The sequence below is a fragment of the Orcinus orca genome, chromosome 6 (genome assembly GCF_937001465.1).
Source record: "Orcinus orca chromosome 6, mOrcOrc1.1, whole genome shotgun sequence".
NCBI classification, from domain to species: domain Eukaryota; kingdom Metazoa; phylum Chordata; class Mammalia; order Artiodactyla; family Delphinidae; genus Orcinus; species Orcinus orca.
Window position 1 is genome coordinate 88,934,268 of NC_064564.1, and position 23,720 is coordinate 88,957,987.

At 37.2% G+C, this 23,720-nt stretch overlaps 2 protein-coding genes and 1 long non-coding RNA gene across 9 annotated transcripts in view; 2 read left to right on the forward strand and 1 right to left on the reverse strand.

Annotated features, from left to right (window-relative positions):
- STX17 (syntaxin 17) overlaps nucleotides 1-3,252 on the forward strand; it is an 80,177-nt gene extending 76,925 nt beyond the window's left edge. For all 4 annotated transcript variants that reach the window (XM_004271481.3, XM_033431200.2, XM_033431201.2 and 1 more), the window contains exons 7-8: nucleotides 666-752; nucleotides 1,489-3,252. In XM_004271481.3, the coding sequence (XP_004271529.1) occupies nucleotides 666-752; nucleotides 1,489-1,728 (327 nt within the window). In that variant the 3' untranslated portion in view covers nucleotides 1,729-3,252. The remainder of the gene's footprint in view (nucleotides 1-665; nucleotides 753-1,488) is intronic.
- A 185-nt stretch (nucleotides 3,253-3,437) lies between these two features.
- On the forward strand, nucleotides 3,438-15,239 carry LOC125964653 (uncharacterized). 3 transcript variants are annotated; one of them, XR_007477881.1, is made up of 3 exons: nucleotides 3,438-8,967; nucleotides 10,521-10,581; nucleotides 11,726-15,239. It is a non-coding gene; the product is annotated as an uncharacterized LOC125964653 (long non-coding RNA). The 3 variants fall into 3 exon arrangements; XR_007477879.1 differs by having other exon boundaries at nucleotides 10,521-15,239; XR_007477880.1 differs by lacking the exon at nucleotides 10,521-10,581.
- A 249-nt stretch (nucleotides 15,240-15,488) lies between these two features.
- ERP44 (endoplasmic reticulum protein 44) overlaps nucleotides 15,489-23,720 on the reverse strand; it is an 88,640-nt gene continuing 80,408 nt past the window's right edge. For both annotated transcript variants that reach the window (XM_004271482.4, XM_033431199.2), the window contains 2 exons: nucleotides 17,649-17,751; nucleotides 15,489-15,724 (listed from right to left, as the gene is read on the reverse strand). In XM_004271482.4, coding sequence (XP_004271530.1) covers nucleotides 15,623-15,724; nucleotides 17,649-17,751 — 205 coding nt within the window. In that variant the 3' untranslated portion in view covers nucleotides 15,489-15,622. The remainder of the gene's footprint in view (nucleotides 15,725-17,648; nucleotides 17,752-23,720) is intronic.

Here is a 23,720-nt window from a genome sequence, read left to right on the forward strand (position 1 = left end):
GTTGCCTTTTTATGTAGAATGCTTTATTAATATGTTGGATCTGAAACATTTTAACTTGTCACGATTTTAAAATGTATTAAAGTGTACAGGTGTAAAACATGGGCCAAAAATAAAACATGGGACAGTAAATTCATTTACTACTCCCTAGTGCATATCACAGGTGGAACAATTTCATGGCAGATCAAGCCATATTATATTCTTATTCCTAAAATATAATAATTTGTGTTTATTGGATCAAGGGCATTTAACTCCTAAGGAAGTTTGCCTGTTTTAAACTGAAGCTTCAAAGAAGGTAAGTTAGAAAAGGCTTTTTGGTTTGATTTTGTTTTTGTTTTTTTCTGTAAAACCCAACATGACACGTAAATGCTTATTTAGATATTTTTCCTCCTGGAAAGTAGATTCATTTGGAGAATAATATGTTTGTATGTTTGATTGAATTTTAGTGTGAGATGCTTTTTCCTATAAAGGTGCCACCCTCATCTAATAATTAAGTTACCCTCTTTTTTTCATATGAGTGAATTTTACTTTCGACATCGTTTATCAGATGCTATTAAGACTGCAAGGCTGCAGTACCCAGGGCTCTGATTACAGGAATTAAAATAGTGTGTATTGGCTGACTGCTGCTCCCCAGCAGGGACGCTCACTCATAATTCCTTTGCATCTAGTCTCAGCAGGAGAAGATTGACAGCGTTGAAGACCATGTCAACAGTGCTGCTGTGAACATTGAAGAGGGAACCAAAAACTTGGGGAAGGTAAGATTCTGCTCCTGCTGACAAATCAATGGTACTCTGGCTCTCAGGAATCCCTAGTATTAACCCAATTGATCTGCTCTCTTTAATGTTGAGGGAACCAGCAATTAAGAAAATAAGGAAGAAATGACACATAGGTAGTGCGAGAAATCAATGGCTCTTGTAATATTCTGCTCTAAGATTCATTCTGTTGGGAGAGAAATTTTTTCAAAGAGAATAAACTGAAGCCCTACTTTAAGGCATTTGGTGTTACAAGGGGATATTTGCAGGAGTTCAGGGAGAGGCATAGAGAGGGTTTCCAGAATCCAATAGGGGCAAAATTGTAAGGGCGTGACAGCACACATGGAGTGGGTCAATTTGTTTCCCATAGAATGTTGCTTTTAACCCCAGGTATTCGCACAAAATAATCTCTGCAATTTAAAAGCTTTGGGAGTATCTGTGGCTGGTGAAACTGTTTAAATAAGCCAGCTAGATAGTTAGTGGATTGATTGTTTTGCAAGTAAAATCAATTTATAGCAGTCTACTCTTTGTAGCTCATTTCTCTTAAGTTCTGAGGTCTGGAGCAATTGTAGTACCTGTGGAATATTTTCTCCCCTCCCCTGACCCCAGAACGATCTCTAAGGTTAATTATGTACCACGAGTTAAAGAGGCATTGCCAGGAGTAATGAGAGGAAAATGCACATCACCACAGGGAGATATTCTCAACTCAATTTCTAAATTGAATTTTTTTTTTTTACAGGCTGCAAAATACAAGCTGGCAGCTCTGCCTGTGGCAGGTGCACTCATCGGAGGAGTGGTGGGGGGTCCGATTGGCCTCCTTGCAGGCTTCAAAGTGGCAGGAATTGCAGCTGCACTTGGTGGTGGGGTGTTGGGCTTCACAGGTGGAAAATTGTTACAAAGAAAGAAACAGAAAATGATGGAGAAGCTCACTTCCAGCTGTCCAAATCTTCCCAGCCAAACTGACAAAAAATGCAGTTAAAAACCAAACTTCAGTATCACTGGCGCCAACATGTCTATCCTTTGCTGCTGTTGGACACTCAGTCAGCTTTTGGAACATGATTATATCAAAATAGTGGCTACAGATGCTCAAGTGGGATTGAACTGTGATAAGTGGATATATTTTGTTGTTTACTGGGGTGTTAATGGGGATGTTAGAGATTGAGGAGCCTGGACTGAGGGTGTACAGTGTTTGTCAGGTAAAGTTTAAGGACTGCCAGGGAGCAGATTTTTTACCTGGAAATGTGAAAACCCAACCATAACTTTGATAAGGATTTGTGATGTGTGAACATGTTGGGTTATGGAAGGATAGTTTTCAGAATAGTTTCTTCCATAACCCTGACTTGGAGACTCCAAGGCTAAGCATATTGTAAATATGCTTCTTTATCTCCTAAATATAGTTTTTTAGGCATTTTAGCAGAGAAAAGAATAGAAGTTCAGCAGCTTTTCATATCAAATAGGGAAATCAGGACCTAGCAAGGTGCATGAGTAAACTGCATAACGGAGTCCATTTGGTGAGCCCTATTGCAATTTGGTCTAACAATATTTTCAAGTGAAGGAAACAAATAGTGTAAGAAAATGGAAAGAGAGGCCCAAGTTCTCTTTCAGATATCTTAATTTATGACCCTGGCTTCTGCTCTGAACTCTTTTTTCTGCCTCTCTGTAAATAAAGAACACAGAGTCTCAAGTGGTAGACTTACAAAGCCAGTCACTAAGCTTGCTCTGTCAGCCTGTCTCTTAACACCTCAAATATCTAGTCCCCTCTGCCTTCCCTCCCTTGTAATTTTGAAAAGTTCTTTGACTTATGGGGTGAATTCTACCCATGTGTAATGCAGACTTCTCTCATAATCTGTTTTGGTTTTTTTTTTTTTAACATCTTTATTAGAGTATAATTGCTTTACAATGTTGTGTCAGTTTCTGCTTTATAACAAATGTTTGGTTTTTTTTGTTGTTGTTTTTGGTGGTTTTTTTTGGTATTGGCTGCCATCTTTGTTCATCCTCTACTGTAACCTCTAGGTAAAAAAGAAAGTGAGAGAAAGAGGAGGTGTCGATTTCCAAATACTTCCAGCACTGTTAGACTTTGAGCTAAAAAAATAAGCAAGGGGGGAACACCAGATCATTTCTTGGGGCATCTTACAATTTCAGGGGGCTCATGTACTTGCCGTGCAGGGAGTGTTTGACCCTAAGTCTCTTAAGCTGGCACTTGGAGGAGCTAAGAACTAGCTTTCTACCTCACTTCTGTTGCTACCATCCTTTTCCCCAGGCTTTGCTATCTCCTGTGATTCCTTCATTTTGCACAGCTGCTGTTTCTTCCCAAGAATGGCATTCATGCTTGCCTTTTCTCACACTCAAGGTTGATGATGGACAAAGCCTGATGCCAAAACTCAGTCCTGGTGGAGGATTTGTGGTGCTAATCTCAACACTTGACATTGACAGCAAGCATGGCTCAGCCCAACCCACTGTCTATCTCAAATAGCAGAAAAGTTTTAAATTTAGAAAAAAAGAACTTAAGATTATATAGGCAGCCTCATCCTGTACCCTCAACTGATTTGAAATAGGAAGGAACCACCTTTTGCCTTATTCTTTATTTTCTGAGGACAGAGGAAAGGGCACCTACACCACAGAAGATGTGAACTCTCTGCTCAGGAGCCAAATGGATTCATCGAGTAGTTGAATGGTTTATCACTTCTCTCTTGCTGAGTTTACTCTTAATAACTTTTATTGATTGCTACCTTTTACTTCTGTATCTAATCTAAAGAGACCTTTCTCTTTCATACTTTTTGCTTCTCACCAGTGAATTCCAATGAGGCAACCCACCATTTCTCATTGTTCTTAAATAACTGGAAAACATCAAGTATTGCTACCTGCTGACTCATATCTTTAATATAATACCAAGAAGGCAAGTACTTTGAGTAAGTGTCAGATTCTGATCCAGCATTTGATATGTGATCTTTATCCCAACCTGTAACGTTGGGATAAATACTTTTGGACTCCTTCTTTCTATATTTTCTGATCCTTGCTGTCCCTTTAACACAGGGCATTCAAACCAGAATGAGGATCGGAATTGCCCAGGGTGCTAATTTAAAACAAGATTCCTAAACTTCAGTCCCATGGGTTCTAATAATAGCCAATCTGGCCTGGTCAGCTAAAATTACAAATTTAAGATACAGTTATATCAAGATTCAGCTGTATTGTTGAATTCTGTAATTTCTAATATTCTACCCTTCAGCCAACCTAAAATTCTTATTCTGCCAACCTAAAATTGACTAGCTCACCGTCTTACAGCAGTAGGGACTCATTATACTGTCAGGCTGGTTTTACCTCAAGACGTGAAGGAGAAAAGAGGCCTGTTATTGACCCTTACAGTTTGTTTTGGGATCTCTCCTTTTTACTGAGCCAGTGTGGGACATCACTGTGGTATATGCTCATATAGGCCTTTGATTTTTACTACTCATCAGGATTTGAATATTACTCTAACAGTCTTCATGCTTAGGCAAGTTACAATCCTTTTAAAAAGTTTTATAATTTAAAATTATTTAGAAATTATATCTAATTTCCCCATAATAGAACCTAATAGCCAACTTTTTGTAGAAATTCTAGATGTGCTTAAACAACTATAAATGATATACCTATAAACTATAAAGTGTTTAGAAGTATAAATTAGTCAATATAACACAGAAACCAATCTTAAAATAGAATTTAATGCCCTATAGTATCAGATTAAATTTATCTTCTCTATGATTCATGTCTTATTTTTATTGCAACAAGTCAGAAGGTAAGGAACACTTTAAGTTCTTAAAATTTACAGGGTCTCATTTGGATAAAGGCAGCATTCCTAAAGCCTTTTTAATATAATAATCTGAGAATTTCTCTGTAGAGCAGAGACTTTGAAACTTTTTGGTTGTAATCCACAGTAAAAACTGCATTTATATCAAAACTCAGCATGTGCATTATGGAACAATACTTGCCATTATGTATAGTGTACTCTGATGTTTTTTATTGTTTCAGTTTTTTAAATATTCTAGTTGTAACCTACGAAATTGATTTCATAATCTACCAAAGAGTTTTTTGACCCTTAGTTTGGAAAAAAAAAAACAAACACCCTTATAGAGGAACTGATATTTATGGAGTAGTTTCTGTTTGCCAGGCACTTCACTAGGCATTTTACAGGTAAGGAAACTGGGTCTCAGAGGAGGTAAATAATTTGCAGAGGGTTATTCAACTACAAATGGGTGAAGCCAGGATGTAAACTAGGTCTGTTGAACTACAAAAACTTTTGTTACTCTCATACTGTGTTGCTTCTGTATATTAAAATTGAGATGGGCTATTCACTCTGCTTCACCCAAACACCCATATATTCTGTAAGGCAGGCTTGCTTTGAAATTACACATGCCATTCATTTGCACTTTTCTTAAAATCTTCTGTTGCCTCACCAAATGGCCAGCAGCCTCGAAGTTTTTAATGGTGGCCAACGCAGCAGTACGTAGTGCTGAATTTGGTCCTTAGACTATAAAATTAATAGTGTTTCCATCCCACCCACACATCCTACAGATTTCCTTATATTTGTGAGTCATAGCCATCACTTAAGCAGTGCTTTTTATATTGAATTTTAAAATAAACTTTAATATTTTTTAAAACAATCATAACTCATAGAATCAAATGATTATCCTTTAAAATGGTACCCTTGGGAGGCCATGCACTTACTGTAGTGATGCTAGTATTACTTAGAATATTTTTGAAACTCTTCTTTTGGAATTGCCTCTAAAGACATTTTACAAATCACATAAAAAAAGCCATCTCAGTGTTTATCAGTCACAGACTATGCTCCCTTGTCCTTATGACCTCTTCTCTCTTCCTTCCTCAGTTTTGCTTTTCTTCTGCTGATTTAGCTCTCCTACCCACCTAAGCTGAAGCCAATAACCTAAGAAGCCCCAGAAAAGGGGTGTGCTGGCCAAAGTTCCCGGAGCAAGAACTTTCAGGTTATACTGAAGCCGCGTGCTGTATAGGGAGAGTTCTGCGAATCCAAAAACCTTCCTCTGTGGGCTGCCTGCCTGCCCGTAAGTGCCCTAAAGTAGTTTGCACAGGAGTAAGGACTGAATACTGGCGTTGTCTATCAATCACAAGAAGCTGTACGTGAAATGTACAACATTTTTCTCCAGTGAAAGTCACAGAAGCCAAACCAAGCCATTCTTTGTGTTAACTTAGAAAAGTCATTTTCAGGGTCCCCCTTGCCCTTCGTTGCTGCCACATGACATCTTTGGGAGGAAGGATGAAGAAAAGCATGGGGAAATGGTTCTCCTGTGAAATGGGACATTTTCTTCTCATAATAAAGTATAACATGGCAGTGGCTATCAGGTACTTATGAGTGCTAGAGACTCTTTTTAAGTAGTCAGAGGCCTAATAAAAAGTAGGGAGGCTTCCCCCTAGCCTAAATTAATGTGAACAGTTCAGGTTCTGTTTGTGTTTTGATTAACATTTCATGTTGTTTCTAACAAGATGTTCTCAACTATTTATATTCATTAATTTGACACCATTTCACAGAGACACTTCTTGGGTATTGTAAACAATCAATGGTAGAAGATCCACATAGAGTCCATATTCCTGCCCTCAAAGGAATTACTTATTGTGGGAGACAAGAAAAACGTCCGTGCAATATTAACAACAGAAATAAATTCATATAGAAACGTAAAAGGTGTCAAAGGCAAATGATTTGCCCAAGATTAAAGCTAGTTAGCACAAAAGCTAGAATTATAGCCATGGTCTAAGAAAAAAAAAATCCACAAAGTAATTTAACTGAGTTTGTTACACCATATCAGGTTGCCCGCTGAAGCCTGTGGTCTTTCAGACCAGCTTTAACATTCCAAATCAGTCAACAACTATAGTGGAAAGAGAATTGGATGGGGAATCAGGAGATCATAGTTTTACTTGTGGCTTTGTCACTTTTACTCAAGCGTGGCTCCTTTCTCCCATTCTAGCCAGGGATTCTCCATTCTTTATATCTAGCCTCTTACTGGGTCTTGTTAATTGTTTGAATATTAGTTGCGTTCATTTCTTAAATATATTCATAACCATCACTCTAGTAAAAGACTTTATTACCTCACATCCCCTACCTCATCTTCCCCAACTTTAGGCCATTCCCCACATCATTGCCCCAAGAACTGTCTTTCATTTTTCTGCTGAAATATTTTCAGCAGATCCTGTTGAATACCTGATAAAGTTCAGCCTTCCATGTACTGGCCCCAGCTTTGTCTCTTCATATTCACTACTCAACCATCTGACAGTGCCACTGAAAATCAGACATTCCGTAAGAATGATTTTAAGCTTTTTCTATGGTGAAGGTACAAACTGGTAATAAACTATGTTTACGTTTTTTTCCAGACTAAAGCAATTTCTGTAATACTACATTTTACACTAGTCAACTGAGTTTTGTTTAAGCTCTTGAACAAGTCTAGAAGTTGTTTCCTAAGGAGAAGAAGTCTTTTGTCCCCTCAGAGGAAATTACATTCAATTTCTTAACCTCCAAAACAATGTCAGTCTTGTCACCTGTACATTGGATAGCCAAAGCATGAAGATTTTAATTTAGCAGCATAGATACTCCAGACTTGAATGGACCATTGTCCAGCTCCTGTGAGAAACTTGACTAATAAATATTTGAGGAAATTACTCGAGTACATACATACATGTTATCCATACATTTCTCAAGTACTTGAGATTGTCTTTTATTAAGGTTAATCACTAAAAAAGATGTTTACCAAGATTTCTTTAATTAACCCCCTAAAGATGTTTTCCATTTTATTGTTAAAACCCTTGGTGTTAGCAAGGTTTAGCACAAAAGGCCCAATGGTGAGAATTTCTACAAATTATGTAAAGCTTACTGAATTCGCTTTTTATGTTGCTGAGTGGTGCTTATATGAGGAAACATGCAATAAATTCATTCAACAAACGTTTAACTGAATGCCTGTTGTATGTTGAGTGTCAGTGCCATACGTAGAAAAATATTAGACCTGTAGGATCTACCCATGTAAACCATGCAGGCTAATGAATTCAGATACTCAAAGCAAGTAAATCACAGTAAAACATGGTAAGTACCCTAAAAGAAGAGCAAAGTAATATGAGGACACAGAGAATGGAGTGACTCTTTCTGCCTGGAAAAGACGGGAAGGCTTTGTGGAACAGGTGGTATTTGAACAGTACTCTATAAAGAAGAATCTGCCTGACTGAAGACCAGGTTTGTGAGCTTTCAAGTGGTAAAGGAATTGCTCGTACAAAGGGTTCAAAACATGAACGAATATTCATGTTTTAGTGTGCTTAGAGAAAACAAAGGAATGGGAGTGATGAAGCTGGTTAGATGAAAATACAGGCTATGGTAGTTTTCATACGTGTATGTGTATATGTATTTAATATGTATATATTTTTGTATATAATAATTCTTTGTTTAAGGGACTAATGTATTGCTTTGTGTCAGATAAGTCTGTTATAAACCTCTGAGTTCTTCCTTTTGCCTTCGTTGCCAGGGAAGTTAGTAATAAACCTCACATTTGCCTGGACTCTTGGTATATTTGGCATATTTGCTTTTCTTTCCCACATGTAAGAAATGATTTGTGCTTTCTTGCCTCTGCTGTAAGATCCCCTGCTTGACATTGAATGCCTGCTTTCTTCCTATCCTGCTATTCATTCCATAAATATTTATTGAAAACCCACTGAGAAAATAGTCATGAAATTTACTTTTGCCTTTTAGTGTCCAAGACCTTCATGGTCCAGTTTTCCATCTCTCTATGAATATTTCTTGACAACTGCAATTCAGTGGCTTCCATTTTCACTTGGGGCTAGTTCTGCAATGTTTTACAACTTCATAGGTATAAAATTCTTTCATTTGTGCTAGTGTGATCTCCATAACTAGAATGTAAGCTTCTTACAGGGAAGGGACCTATCATCTGCTTCTTAGAGTATTTTATAACACAAAGTACAGTGATGAGAAGGGGAAAAGAAACTACACCCCTATTAGTGACTCCATGATGGTGAGTGATAAGGTCATGGCATGTGTGTTCTGCTGTTTTCAGGGATACGTACTGAAATGTTAAAAAGCTTTCTAAGACGTATCAAACCTTTGCTCAGTCCTCACTTTTGTATATTAACATAGGAATGAATGAAGCAAAAGAAGAAATCTGGATAACATCTCTAAAACTTGGAAGACATGAATTGAAAATTTCAGAATTTGGAGGTAAAGATATTTCAATCTCTTTTTCCAATTAAAAGTCATGACTTGGAAGAGAGAGGATATGAATCACTGAAGAAATGATGTGGGAAAATTGTGTTATTTTCTGTCTTACCATAAGATTAGTGGGCTCAGAATATTAGGGACCCAAGAAGGCTTTATAATCTGATGGTCTAGTATTGAAACAGAATAGTGGCAGGAATTTAAATGGTTTCTCAGGCAAATAGATTGGAATTAGGCAAGGGCAAGGTTCAAGTTAAGAGGTAGGCATTTGACAGGATTTGAACCAAGTTTTCTAATACTCAGATTCATGTACTTATTCCACCAAACAGCCTCTCAGTGAGTTAATAGGAATGAAAAGGAATAAAGTGCTCGTCACTTACTAATTCTCCATAGAATTAGTCCATTGGTGTTATTTCCCTTTCTTTCCTCTCTAGGTTTTATTTTTCATAACAGATTGCTGCCTCTTATCTGGGTGAGGATGGGGGCCAACAACTCAGGGCTTCCTTAGTGTTCCCCTCCTTGCATCCCCTTCCCCATTGGTACCTTACCCATCTTACAGGGTAGTCATGAAGATTTAAAAAGTTATACATGTTAAGTGCCTAAATGGAGCCTGGCTCATAGTAACTGTACAAATGTTAGTTGCTGCTGTTACTGTTGTAACTATTACTATTATCTTTCCCCAAAGTTTAAACAAAAGGCACATTAATGAAAAATTATGTACCTACAAGAATAGTGTTAGGGAGACACCTAAAATGAGTGGAGACTTGATAAAAAAAATAGCAAGTATTCTTACATTTTTTAATAGGCTTAGTTATTAAGATGGTGGTATAATGGTGACAGATGCTTGGTGGAAAGTAAATCTTTTTTATCTCTATTAAGAATGCTACCCAAACATAAAAATGTATAAGATCTGATTAGGAACAGGGTGATGATACATCCCATCTTGTCTGGGACAGTCTTGATTTACATCTCTTGTCCTGGTCAAATTATTACTTAATGCTCCCTTTCACTCTCAGATGTCCTGGTTTGGATGAAAAAAATTACACGGTCACCCTAGTTACACAGGCAGTGGAAATAAGTGTGGGGTTACCAAAAAAAAAAAAAAGCATCTATGTTTTAAAATAATTTATAGTTTCTAGGCTCAGAGAAAAAAAAAAAAACATCCTAAGATTCGTGGGAACTTGTAGATGTGATCCTGAAGTACTACCAGTAATCTTCGAGGAACCAGGAAACAGAAGGTGCCAGAACACTGAGCTTGGGCAAAAGTCTAAAATTTAAGGGATAAAGTTGCATTCCAGAAGCCAGAGAGCAGGGACTTCACCTTCTAATCCTAGAAAATTTTTAAGTGGACTATTCAACAATATTTTAAATCAGAAAGCCATGCTCATTATGAAGGCGAAGAATTATGCAGAACTGATAAATCAGAAGAGAGGCCTTGTTTTTTTCCCTATGTGCATAGCCAGGGATGCCCTGCTCTATTCCTCTGCTTGGGCAATGGTTAGGGCAAGAAAACAATCATAGTATCAGGCTTCCAAGACTGATCTGATCTTCCCTAGGCAAGTTTACACACGGCATCATGAGAGTGGGCATACAGCTTCCTCCCTGGCATTCATCCCAGTAAGTAAAACACATGAGAGACAGCACAGATGGGCAAGTATGTGATCTTTTAGCTGAGTGGCCGAGTTGGGAAAGAAACAACAGGACAGCAAGGCCTAGCAATACTTTGCTATTAAAGTAAGATACTAATAGAGAATAAAAATAGCCTCTATTAATGTAATTCTCCTGGAGGGGAGAAATTTAGGAAAGTATAGCTCTTTCTATTCCTATGCAAGAAAACCACTTCTTGTGGGAAGGCTCCCTTGACCCCCCAGCTGCACACACACCTCCAGGCGCCTGTGGTTAACTCACAGCACGGCACCTACAACATTCTATTATAATCATCTTTTTACCCGTCTGTTTTGCTCCTTCGCTCAACTTTGAGCTCTCTGACAGTAGGGGCAGTCTTGTTCACTGTTGTATCCTTAGCCTGGCAACAGTAGATTAATGCTTGCCGAATGGTAAATGTATGGTGTTTTGTAAACCACATGTGGTATTCTGTCAACTCACTGTAGTCTGTCCTTCCACGAGGCTGAGTGACTAAGCTAGGGGTCAAATCTGCCTCACAGAAAATGTGTAGTGTTCATGGGAAAGTTTCCAGCACTTCTGCAGGACTCTGCACTGCCCAAAAGAGCACTCCAGTGTCATTCTGAAAATTATGCATCTCTGGGTTGGTGTAAGATTTTAATCTATTCTAGACTAAAACTCTTAAGACCCCATAATCAATTTAGGGTATAGGATTAAATGTGACTAGATATCAGATAATTGGCATTCACAGATGACCGAGTCCATTCCAGTTATGGTGATGCTTTCTTGTCCCTTATTCATTTGTTCATTTATTATGTAATTTGGCTTTTTTTTTTTCCATCAGAGACTTATTAATCACTCACAGTGCTCTAGGTTGCTGGAAATACAGAGATGGAGCAGTTCCTGCTTCCAGAGCATTCACATGGTGATAAGGAAAAGGGATACATATACTTCCAATTTTCTATTAGACTGGGTATTCTAAAACATATAAATAAAGGGCTGTGGGACCACAAGTGGTGATAATTCATCCTGGGCATTGAAGGATGGACAGAAGGAATTTACTAGGCAAGGTAGGGGAGAGGGAATAAAGGGAGCATTTTAGAGAAGCAATTTGTAAGCTGCACTTTTCCTCTTCCAGTGACTCCAAAATCTATTCTCTAAGGGCAGGCCAGCCCTTCCCCAGTGTGCTGTGCAAGAGGGACCTTTGACGCTTCAGCTAAAGGCTAGGTTTGAGTTATCTGCACATGGATTCATATAGCTTCCCATTCTGAGTCATGTACTATTAAATAATCTAAAAAGTAACTTTAAAACTGGAAAATCTTGCAACTCTGGTCATCTGGATTCTGAATGTTCATATTTATGACAAATTGAATTAGTAAAAAGTCTCAAATATAGAAATATTTTATAAATATAGTTTTATTACTTGGAAATACATACAAAAATTCAAACACAGCTAAAAAACAGTTGCCAAGCAGCAGTCCTATCCAACCTGTTTTAATGAACACATAAAACAGTTATAATCAGCATAAAACAATTTAAGTCCTAAAACAACTTACTGTCTTCAGGGTCTTTAAATATTGGGCTTAAAAACTGATTATTCTTTACAGTTATTTAAATCATTCCCCCAAATATAGACTACTAACATTTCAGTTTGGTTCATATTTTATTTAGAAAACAGCAAAAGCCCTTTAACGATTTTGAAAACTGGAATACTATTTGTCCATTTCTAGTCTTCTGTTACTTTATAATCTCCATGGTGTCTCAGAAATTCCCAACAGTTGCTAACAGAGCATTTGCAACATCCAGCAGCTCTCTGCGATACTGAATTTTGGGCCTAAGAATCCTAAAACTATTCAAGGTGACAAGATTTTTACTTCTCATTTTTGCAGTTTTGCTTATGTCATTTTTTTTGTCCACGCAGACTAGACCTCCTTGTCAGAGAAAAACAAAACAAAACATTGAATTATTCTGCTTTTCCAGATTGTTAATCCAATATACTCCTTTTCTATTCTTTTTGCCGATTCAGGTTTTTAATTCTTTCTTGGCAACTTCAGCATTTTCTGAATTTTTTTTTAAATTTAAGCTCATTCTGAGCTTTAACATTTCAAACACTGATTTTTATATTTCACTTTGCTCTTTTTGGGCTTTATCATGCCAGTTTTTCCTTCTTTTATATGTGATCTTGACAAATTGACTTCATCAAAGAGCTCTCCATGAGATGCTTTAGATGCCCGTTGTCTGTCTTCCTCTCTAGGTCCATTTAACTTAAAAAAGGTTCAGAATTTCATCTAAAGTAAGTTTTCATCCTTTTATGGTCCCCCTCACTACTGTAACACTTTTTGAAAAACTGGAAAAGGTAGTGGGCTGACAAGCAGTCTAATTTTGGTTTTGCAACTCGACTATGTTCTTCAGTCTAGTCTAGCATCCCTTCTCTTCACGGCTAAGGAGCCTGAGGCCTGGAGTAGATTGGATAAAATTAGAAGACTTCCACCTGTAATATTCTCTGATTCGTGCATGGTTCAGAGGGGAAGACGTCTAAATTGTGAGTTCTAGATTCCTGGAAGTTCTCTCTTTACATCCAACTGATGACAAATCCCTATGGAATCTCTTGTATTTGTTCCTCTCCATCTCTGCTGTCACTGTCTTAGTTCTGGCCGTTATCCCTCCTCTACTGGACTCAATTTAATCATAACCTAGACTTGCTGCTACAGTGTTCTTTCTCAAACTTAAATATGAACATACTTGCCTGCTTAAATTTGTTGCTGGATCTCTACTGGCTATAAGATACAGTAAAAACCCCTTCCTTAGCTTGGCATACAAGGCCCTGCACAATCAGCTCCAACTTTCTTTCTCACTGCCCTAGCCACAGGCCTTCTCCCCACCCGACCCTGCACTAGCCCTGTGGCAGAACTTATTTTATCTAGTGCATTTTGCTGTTTCGCACTTGAGCTTGTTAACTTTTTATGAAATTGGGCACCAAGTCCTCATGAGTGCTGAGCCTTTCAGGGATACAAAATTACCCAAGGTCACTGCATATCTCATTCATTCAATAAACATATGATGATGACTACTAAGTGTCCAGAAATGCTAGGCACTGGAGACATAGGCATACAATTCAGTATCCTTGTCCTCAGTGGCTTCACACTCTAGAGAAGACAGTGATGATAGTGGCAGGGCTAGAGCTTAAGTCCCCATATGCATGAATGCTAAATAAAGTTTCAGATCCACTCACTTTTTTAACAGGCACTCAGTTATATTAGATCACATTGAACATGTGCTCCTTGAGGCCTTTATCATAATAACTACTCTAAAACCAATTCTGTGCAACACAATTCTTAAGTGTTATCTTTTGTTTACTATTTTTTAAAAGCCAATTACAGGATTACAAATTTATTCCAGTCAACTGCAGGTGCTTTTGGTTTTGTGTGCTAGTTTAATGTTTGTAAATTTTCATTCTGACCACCTCACATTTGGTCCATCTTCTGACCTGAAGACTGTAGCTCTGATTTCAAAGTTAATGATTAAAAGCAATGAAGAGAACAGAACTAAGGCCCAACCTTTAGGAAGCTCTGTCCTGCTTTTCTAGCATCTTCTACTAAACATGCCCCTTACTACCTTGTTAACATTTATTATTCTAAATGAAATGATGGGTAAGTCATGCATAACTAAGAATTTTAGGCTGATTTTTAAAAATAACAATCATTAAATATTTATTATAAATATTTATTTTAAAAGAATTGGAAGATGTTACATATATTACATACTACATATAATGGCACATGTCAGCCTTTTAAGCTTAAAAATAATCTTTCCCCAAACTGGGATTGACTTAGACTCCAAGTATAAAATGACTCTTGGCCTATAGCACCAACCCAGGCCCAGAGGAAAGCCATTTTGAACCTGTCCTCTGGCATTGGGCTTCCTGATATGACACTTGAGGGTCCTCTCCCTCTGGTTTTGTTCCCTGGCAGTATTGAGGCCTGGCACAGGGACCCATTTGACTACACCGCAGGCCTAGGAGATCAGGGAATCTATAGGGCGTAGGGTCCTCTAACAATTTTACAATGGAAAAAGCAAAACAAAACAACCTATGTGCCTTATTGTCTTCATTTTTGGTCTATACAACTAGAACAAGACTACAAGATAGAAGAAGGTTAGAATTACTGAAATACATTTTCTCTGCTGGTTTTTCTCTTTGGAAATTTAAGTATCGTGATAGGAGGAGCCTTAAAAGTCATCTAGTTCAATATTGGTAATCTGTTCCACTAGTATCTCCTTTTCCCAGATTTAGGTATAATTCAAAGTTTTAAATGCCATCCATATGACACTTTGTTAGACAAACACATAGAAATTTAATAACACTTTTCATTTTCTTTTTCTTAATTCATAAGGACAATTCCTGCCAAATGTTCTGGCTTATGGCTCTCCTCCTCTTCATAGTATGTTTAAGTTACACATTAAGAATCCAAAAAAAACCCACTATGGAATTTTCATAAGCAACATCCAACCAATCAGTAAAACACAGTACACAGTGTGAAAATTTTAATTTATTCCCCCCCCAAGTATCCAGAATACGTACCCCCTTAGCTTTGAGAAATGTGATAACTAAAATAACCAACAGAGGTGATCATATATAAAGAAAAGAAAGAAAAGCACATACTACACAAGAAACATCTCTAAGTCCTCCCTAACCTAGTAGTGCAAGTTAATGGTATATTTCTGGCAATGTCACCTTTCACTTGATTTATAAAAATTTTACAAGACAGATGTAAAGCAAAGATAGACCTCAGATTTAAAGTAAAGATAGGCCTCTGATTTTTATTTATTTTTTAACCCTAGCAGATTTTTTAAAAGAGGCTGTATTAAATGACAATACATTTTGAGTCAGGGAGAAAAAAAAATTAAAAGCCCAAAACTTCTTTCAGTTTATTCAAAATAAAAATACACATAGAATTATGAAAATATAGGTTTACTATTTCCACCATGTAAGTTGATGCTGCTGTTTGAAAGGCTTGCAAATTGTTTTTCCAAGTTTTTAAAGCTCATCTCGATCCCTCAATAAAGTATACCTATATTCACTGGGTGCTAGTTTCTGGAAGGAGCTCTCAGGTGGACTGCTTGCTACATCTTGGACTTCCTACAAGGGAAAGAATAAAACATTTTTACATCAGTATATTTTATAGTTATAATATTTTAAGAGTATTAGATGAATAGTAACTGCCCTTTAATTATTTGCTTAATAATCAATAAAATATAGCTACTATGTACCAAAGACAAGAGTTAAGTTCGAAATCTTGCTTTCCCCATTTCAGATGCCCTTAACTCAGCTTCTCCAAGGCAGGGCTGCCACAGAGCCATGAACCATGAACCTGATGACAGTTCTGAGGTGTGGTGGAGAAACAAAATACCTGACGCCTGGTTGCTTTCCTAGAATATTCTGTAGAGGCAGCATAACCCTAAGTTAGCCAGAACCCTTCCCTCTTACAAATGACTGCTGAGATTATTAAAGGCACCTACTCTGAAGATAGAGACCTGGATGCCAGCAATTATCAAAACTCAGTTGACGTAAGGAAGAAAAACACTTCAATACTGCAACAAATTAATTTCTGTAGTATTTTACTTGTACACCAACAGTACATAAAAATATACAGTGGAAATATGAGTGACTTCCAATAATTTCAGAGAAAAGACAGTGTAGCCTATCTCTACACCATGAGCTCCTCAAGAACAAACATGATTATCATTGTTTTAGTATTTCCTGTAGTTTACATAGGCACATAGTACATATAATAGTACATGATATATATGTGTGTGTGTGTGTGTATATAAAAAGCACATTCCCATTATAATCGGAAGCAGTGTGTCCACAAACTTCCCTTATTAGTCATGTTCCCCTTCCCCAATATATTATTTTTTTGCTGAGATGTTTAAGCTGAAGCTATATTACTATGAAATGAACATGTATTTGGTGCCAACTATGTATTAGTATGCAAAGATGAATAAATACAACGAGTTCAGTGTCTAATGGAGACGCTGAAACAAATCAGGATAATATAATAATAGCAAGCTACATCTTTTCTTAATCTGATAAAATACTAAGCAGGCCTACTTTGGGATACTGCCAACAAAGTTTTCCTGCATCTGTAGTTGCTTAATTATCAAAGAAAATCTGACCTCAGATTTCAAGGAAAAAGCATGTCATCAGATTCCTAAAAGGAACTCTTAACACTGAACTTAATTTGACTCTTAAAGAAAAATTCACTTAGTTTTTATTTTTCTTTTACATGTGGTGGTTCTTTGGACAAAATAGTGGATTGAAGTTCTGGGCATAGGCAATAAGAGTTTTGGTATATATCATCTTCCCTCTCAGTATAATGGTAATAGACGTGATATAAATCAATAATGCATCAAAATGCAAATTTAGGAATATTTAAGCAGAACTTATACAGAAGTTTAGAAAGTTACTTGTAACAGAAATTCTCAGGTTAAAAAATATATATCTATATATCAAGCAAATATAAAGTTGTGCTGATAAAAAGTTGTCCAGCACTCTAAATCTCAAATGGAAAAGCTGCATTAAACTGTAAGTTTTGAGCATTATGAATACTGAGCATTGAGCATTGAGCATTATGAGGGCTCTTAGGATATCAAATCATTATTTTCTTTATAGTATGGTCAATCTCTCAGCCACAGAGGAAGGCTTGAACAATTAATGGAATCCACTGATTTCTTCACTAATTACCTGCCTCTAATCCCTACCTCCTACTTCTGTATGAAGCCAACTGTATTTAACCCTCTCATAGCCATTTTCCACAAAGGACTTACTCAGACAACCTTCATTTCTATGATCAAGAAACTATATTGTAATATTCTTGCAACTTCTCTGAAGGTTTAAAATTTTTTAAAGGAACATAATTTGTATATTATCTAGAGTTTGTTCAGAATTACTTTACAAAGACATTCGGGGCAGAAACTCAAGCCTATGCAAGAGCTTCAGAGTCTCCTCAAGACTAATTGAAAAAGAAAAAGAGTTCCCACTGAAAAACAAACAAGAGTCCTACCTGTCCTGGGGCTGTATCAGTTGGGTCAGGACCATGATGGAATTCTCTGTGTAGTTTTCCAGAATGTAAGTCAAATACGAACTGCTTGAGTTTTCCAGGAATTCTAAAACCAAAGTAAAATAAAAATTTAGCTTAAATTATTTAAATGGACTTACATCTATTTTACCAACTTCACAACATTAAAAACAATTTTTAAAAAAACTTACCTACAATTCCACCATCCTACCATAACTATTAACAAACAGGCCAGGTACATGTCAAACATTTTGACACAGTTGTAATCATGGTATGTAGATACTCAATTTTGCCTTCTAATGCTTGCATTTGTTTTATAGACATTTTTCTATGCTTATTGTAACAGATGCATCAGAGTCTATCAAGATGCTGTCCTAAGACTTACTCCCTTACTGTTGGGCATTAATATATTTTCCTTAATATATATAACTGCAAAACTTTATGTTCTGCAGAATTACACTAAAAATAATAGGGGCTCAAGGGAAAAATAGTGTTAGGGACTAACCACTTAAAACTATGTAGCTTTGTAACCAGAGTACTACTAAGAGCCTAGAGCAAAAATATTGGCACCCTTCAGCCTCCTCCAGCATTTGAGCCCTGTGTCAGCCAGGTGACCCTATGTAACCTTAACCTGGAGCTTAGCAGTCCTCTTCTGAGATGTATGTAGGTCCTTGAGGGCATTCACTGCCAGCACAACCAATTTTATCAAAATAATCTAAACCAGGGTGTAGCTTTTTCATGTTTTTCTTAAACAGAGGAGGAAATTTCTTCACAACTTCTTCAACCACACAGGCAGTTTCACAGTGTTCACAGCTTAACACTGAAAAGCAAAGCACTTCTCAAGGCCATGGAAGTGGCCTTTTTTTTTTTTAAATGTCTTCATATACCACTAAGGCATTGTCTTTTATGGTGAAAAAGGTTTCTTTGGTGGCTTCATACTATTCTGAGGAATATAACATGAACCAACACAACTCACTATACACTTGACATCATTCCCATAATTCCCAATCATTGTAATGAGCAAATCTGCAGTACAGAAACATGCACTGTAGCAAAACAGACCAATATAAAGCTAAGCAGATTTATGTATCAGCCGTTTTTTCTTCATAATTGTTTCCTCGAGTTGTATCTGATAAAGTAGGAGTAATAAGTTAAAGAATAAGAACTTTAAACAAAGTGTGGGCAAATTATAGGCACAAAACATTGATATTTACTGCTACTTGTCTGTTTGTTCTCTGAAGTCTTGTCAGCACATCTGTCTTTGTTTATTATTAAAATTTGTTTCACTAATTTGATAAGTAAAAGACACCAGCATTTTAATTTCCATCTCTTCAGAAATTAAGCATTTTTTCCTTTGTTTTAATTTATATTTCTGCTCATATGAATTGTCCTCTACCGAGATCAATTAAAATTCATTATATTTTTAAATAGAAACACTTTGTTTTTCATAGCCATTACAAGAATTAAAATGCAGGTCCACAAACACTTTAATTCCTTCAATAGAACTGACTTTTTAAATCACTACTTTTTTGGTAGCATACCTGGCTTGTGTTAATATTACCAGTTTCTTTTTCTTTTTATCCTCTCCTGAGGTCCTGCAAGTGCTGTTTCTTCTCTTCAATAACTCCCACTGAGATGTAACAGCCAATAACTTCATTGTACACCCATTTTGGCTCCCCACTAGCTCCAGTGCAACAGAGGCCAGCAGGTGCCAAATGCACAGTTTACAAATACAAATGACTGTCAGGTAGCTGTATTGACAGAATGCCTCTGAAAGGTTCTCTGGTACAGAAGAAATTGCATATGCACTAGAGATAAACATTGAGAGGATATCAATTTAAATTTAATCTGACATCATCTACTGTCACCCACAGGAAAGTGCTAAAATATATCCATTCAATTCAAAGAACTGCAAAGAATCTATAATGTTTAAGATAAAGCCCCTGCTAATTTGTTATTTTACAACGTTCAAAGATGATCACAACCAATACAGTGTGAATTGCTTCTGCTAGTCGAGCAATAATTTATAATTAGATCTTAAGTGTAACAAATTCATAGAGTACACTCAAAACAGATTTTTCCCCAGCTTGAGTTTTTTCCCCTTGTCAACATATGAGAGAATTGTGAGCAAAAAGCAAAGACAAGAGATAGGATGAATCTGAATTGATGTGGTAGAAAACAGATTACAAAAGAACTCTTATCTAGCTTGTGGCTAGAAATTATCCATCATTAGGTAACAATCAGTGAATAAACAATATATTGTCAAGAAAACAACATGGTTATCCGTTAAAAAAGGAGAATAAATGGACCCTTGCTGTAATAAATTCAATTATATTTTCACACTTTAAGGTATACTTTTTCTAATCAGAACACCTAAGTGTTTCTCTCCCATCCTCCACTTACTTTTTTGTTTACAGTATTTATTTTTAGGTGATGCAAAATTTATACAGTGAAATGCACAAAACATGTTAAGTGTTTCATTTAAACGAGCTTTGACAAATGCATACAAGGTGAGAAGTATTTTTATTTTTAAAAATTTACATAGAGTAGAATTCATTTGGGGGGCTTAAGTTGTATGAGTTTTAACATAGGCTTATAGCATCTTGTTACCACCTCCAAATAGGATACAGAACCAACACCCTTTTTTTTTTTAACTCATATCTTCCTCTTCCCCTTAACTCCTGCTGATCTGTTCTCTGTTCCCATAATTTGCCTTTTCCAGAATGTCACGGACATGGAATCATACAGCATATAATCACGAGACTGGCTTCTTTTACTTAACATACTACATTTGAGATTTAACCATTTTGCTGCACGCATAAAAATGTTTGTTCTTTTATTTATTGAATAGAATTCCACTGAGTGGATATACCACAACTAGTTTATCCATTCACCCACTGAAGGACTTTGGGTTCTTTCTAGATTTTGGTGATTGTGAACAATGCTACCACAAACATTTGTGCACAGGTTTTTGTGTGAACGTAAGTTTATTTCTATAGGAAAAATACTGGATTACATGGGTGGTGTATGTTTGACTTTTTAAGAAAATGACAAATTGTCTTCCAGAGTGGCTGTATCATTTTGCAGTCCCACCAGCAATGTATGAGAGTTCCATTTGCTCCATATCCTCATGAACACCTAGTATTATCAGCATTTTAATTTAGCCATTCTGAAAGATGTATAATGGGATCTCATTCTGGTTTTAATTTGCATTTCTATAATGAATAATGATGTTGAGCAATTTTTCATGTGCTTATTTGTCATTCATATATCTTCTTTATATTCTAACAGTATCTTTTGTGGAGCAAAAGTTCTTAACACCATGAAGGCCAGTTTATCAATTGTTTTCTTTTATGGATGGTGTTCTATCTAAGAACTCGTTGTCTAACACCAGGTCATGAAGAGTTTCTCCTACATTTACTTGTAAGAGTTTTACCTTTCAATTTTGGTCTGTGATCAATTCTGACTTAATTTCTTTTTTGGTATGAACGTGTTCTGGTGGTCCAGCACCATTTATTGAAAAGATTATCCTTCTCCACTGAATTGTCTTTGCACCTTTAAAAACAAATCAATAACTATATTTGTGTGTCTATTTCTAGATTCTCTTTTCTGTCCCACAGCTCTATGTACCTACTTTTTCACTGATATTACACTGCCGTGATTATTTTAGCTTACAGTGTATCTTAAAATTGGGTAGTATGAGTCTTCCAACTTTGTTTCTTTTTCAATAGTGCTTTTGGTATTCCAGTTTTACCTTGCCATATAAATTTTAGAATCAGCTTTTCTGTATCTACAATAAATCTAGCTGAGATTTTGATTTAGACTGCATTAAATCTATAGGTCAGTTTGGGGAGAACTGATATCTTAACAGTACTGAGTCTTCCAATCCATGCACACAGTATGTTTCTTCATTTCTTTTGGTCATCTTTGATTTCTTTCATCAGCATTTTGTAGTTTTCAGCATACAGATCCTGTACATATTGTGTTAGACTTATACCTAAATAGTTCTTTTTTTTTTTTTTTTTTTTTTTTTTTTTGCGGTACGCGGGCCTCTCACTGTTGTGGCCTCTCCCATTGCGGAGCACAGGCTCCGGACGCGCAGGCTCAGCGGCCATGGCTCACGGGCCCAGCCGCTCCGCGGCATGTGGGATCTTCCCGAACCGGGGCACGAACCCGTGTCCCCTGCATCGGCAGGCGGACTCTCAACCACTGCGCCACCAGGGAAGCCCCCTAAATAGTTCTTTAAAATTTTTTTCCTTTGGAGCTATTATAAATGATACTTCAAAAGTTTAATGGTTTCCAACTGTTCTCTGTTAGTGTATAGAAATAAAAGTGATTTTTTAAAAGTTGACCTTGTATTCTGCTAAAAGCACTTATCAGTTCTAGAAGCTGTTTTGTGAATTCATTGGGAGTTTTTACATACATAATCATGTCATCTACAAAGAAAGATAGTTTCTTTCCAGTCTGAACACCTTTTATTTATTTTCTTGTCTTATTGTACTTGCTAGGACTTCCAGTATGACATTAAATAGAACTAGTGGAAGTGGGCATATTTATCAAAAACAAGAAAATACTTAGGAAGAAATTTAGCCAAGGAGGTAAGATATCTGTACACTCAAAACTATAAAACACTGATGAAAAATGACATAAATAAATGGAAAGATACCCTGTGTTCATGAACTGGAAGATTTAATATTGTTAAAATGTCCATACTACCTAAAGCAATCTACAGATTCAACACAATCCCTACCAAATCCCAATGGTATTTTTCACAGAAATAGAAAAAACAATCCTGAAATTCATATGTAACCACAAAAGACCCTGAATAGCCAAATCAATCTTGAGCAAGAACAACAAAGATGGAAACATCACACTACCTGATTTCAGCATATACTACAAAGCTGTAATAATCAAAACAATATGGTACTATTATAAAAACAGACACATAGATCATTGGAACAGAATAGAGAGCCCAGAAGTAAATCCAGACATTCATAGTCAACTGATCTTCCACAAAGGTACCAAGAATACACAATGAGGAAAGGGTAGTTTTTATTTTAATTTATTTATTTATTTTATTTTTGGCTGTGTTGGGTCTTCATTGCTGCATGCAGGGTTTTCTCTGGTTGTGGCGAGTGGGGGCTACTCTTTGTTGCAGTGCGCAGGCTTCTCATTGTGGTGGCTTCTCTTGTTGCGGAGCACAGGCTCTAGGCACGCAGGCTTCAGTAGTTGTGGCTCACGGGCTCTAGAGCACAGACTCCGTAGTTGTGGTATAAGGGCTTAGTTGCTCCAAGGCATGTGGGATCTTCCCGGACCAGGGCTTGAACCCGTGTCCCCTGCATTGGCAGGTGGACTCTTTTTTTTTTTTTTTTTTTGCGGTACGCAGGCCTCTCACTGCTGTGGCTTCTCCCGTTGTGGAGCACAGGCTCCGTACGCACAGTCCCAGTGGCCATGGCCCATGGACTCAGCCGCTCTGCGGCACGTGGGATCCTCCCGGACCGGGGCATGAACCCATGTCCCCTGCATCGGCAGGCGGACTCTCAACCACTACACCACCAGGGAAGCCTGGCAGGTGGATTCTTAACCACTGTGCCACCAGGGAAGCCCAAGAAAGAGTAGTTTTTTAAATAAATGGTGCTGGGAATCACATGAAGAGGAATAAAACTGGACCCTTACCCAATTTTATTTTGTATATCTCTCTCACACCATATACAAAATCAATTCAAAATGGATTAAGGACGTAAATGTGAGACCTGAAACTGTAAAACTCCTAGAAGAAAACATAGGCATAAAGTTTCTTGACATTGGTCTGGGCAATGACTTTTTGGATATGACCCCAAAAAGCACAGGCAATAAAAGCAAAGATAGGGCTTCACTGGTGGTGCAGTGGTTGCGAGTCCGCCTGCCGATGCAGAGGACACAGGTTCGTGCCCCGGTCCGGGAAAATCCCACATGCCGTGGAGCAGCTGGGCCCGTGAGCCATGGCCGCTGAGCCTGCACGTCTGGAGCCTGTGCTCCGCAACGGGAGAGGCCACAACAGTGAGAGGCCCATGTACC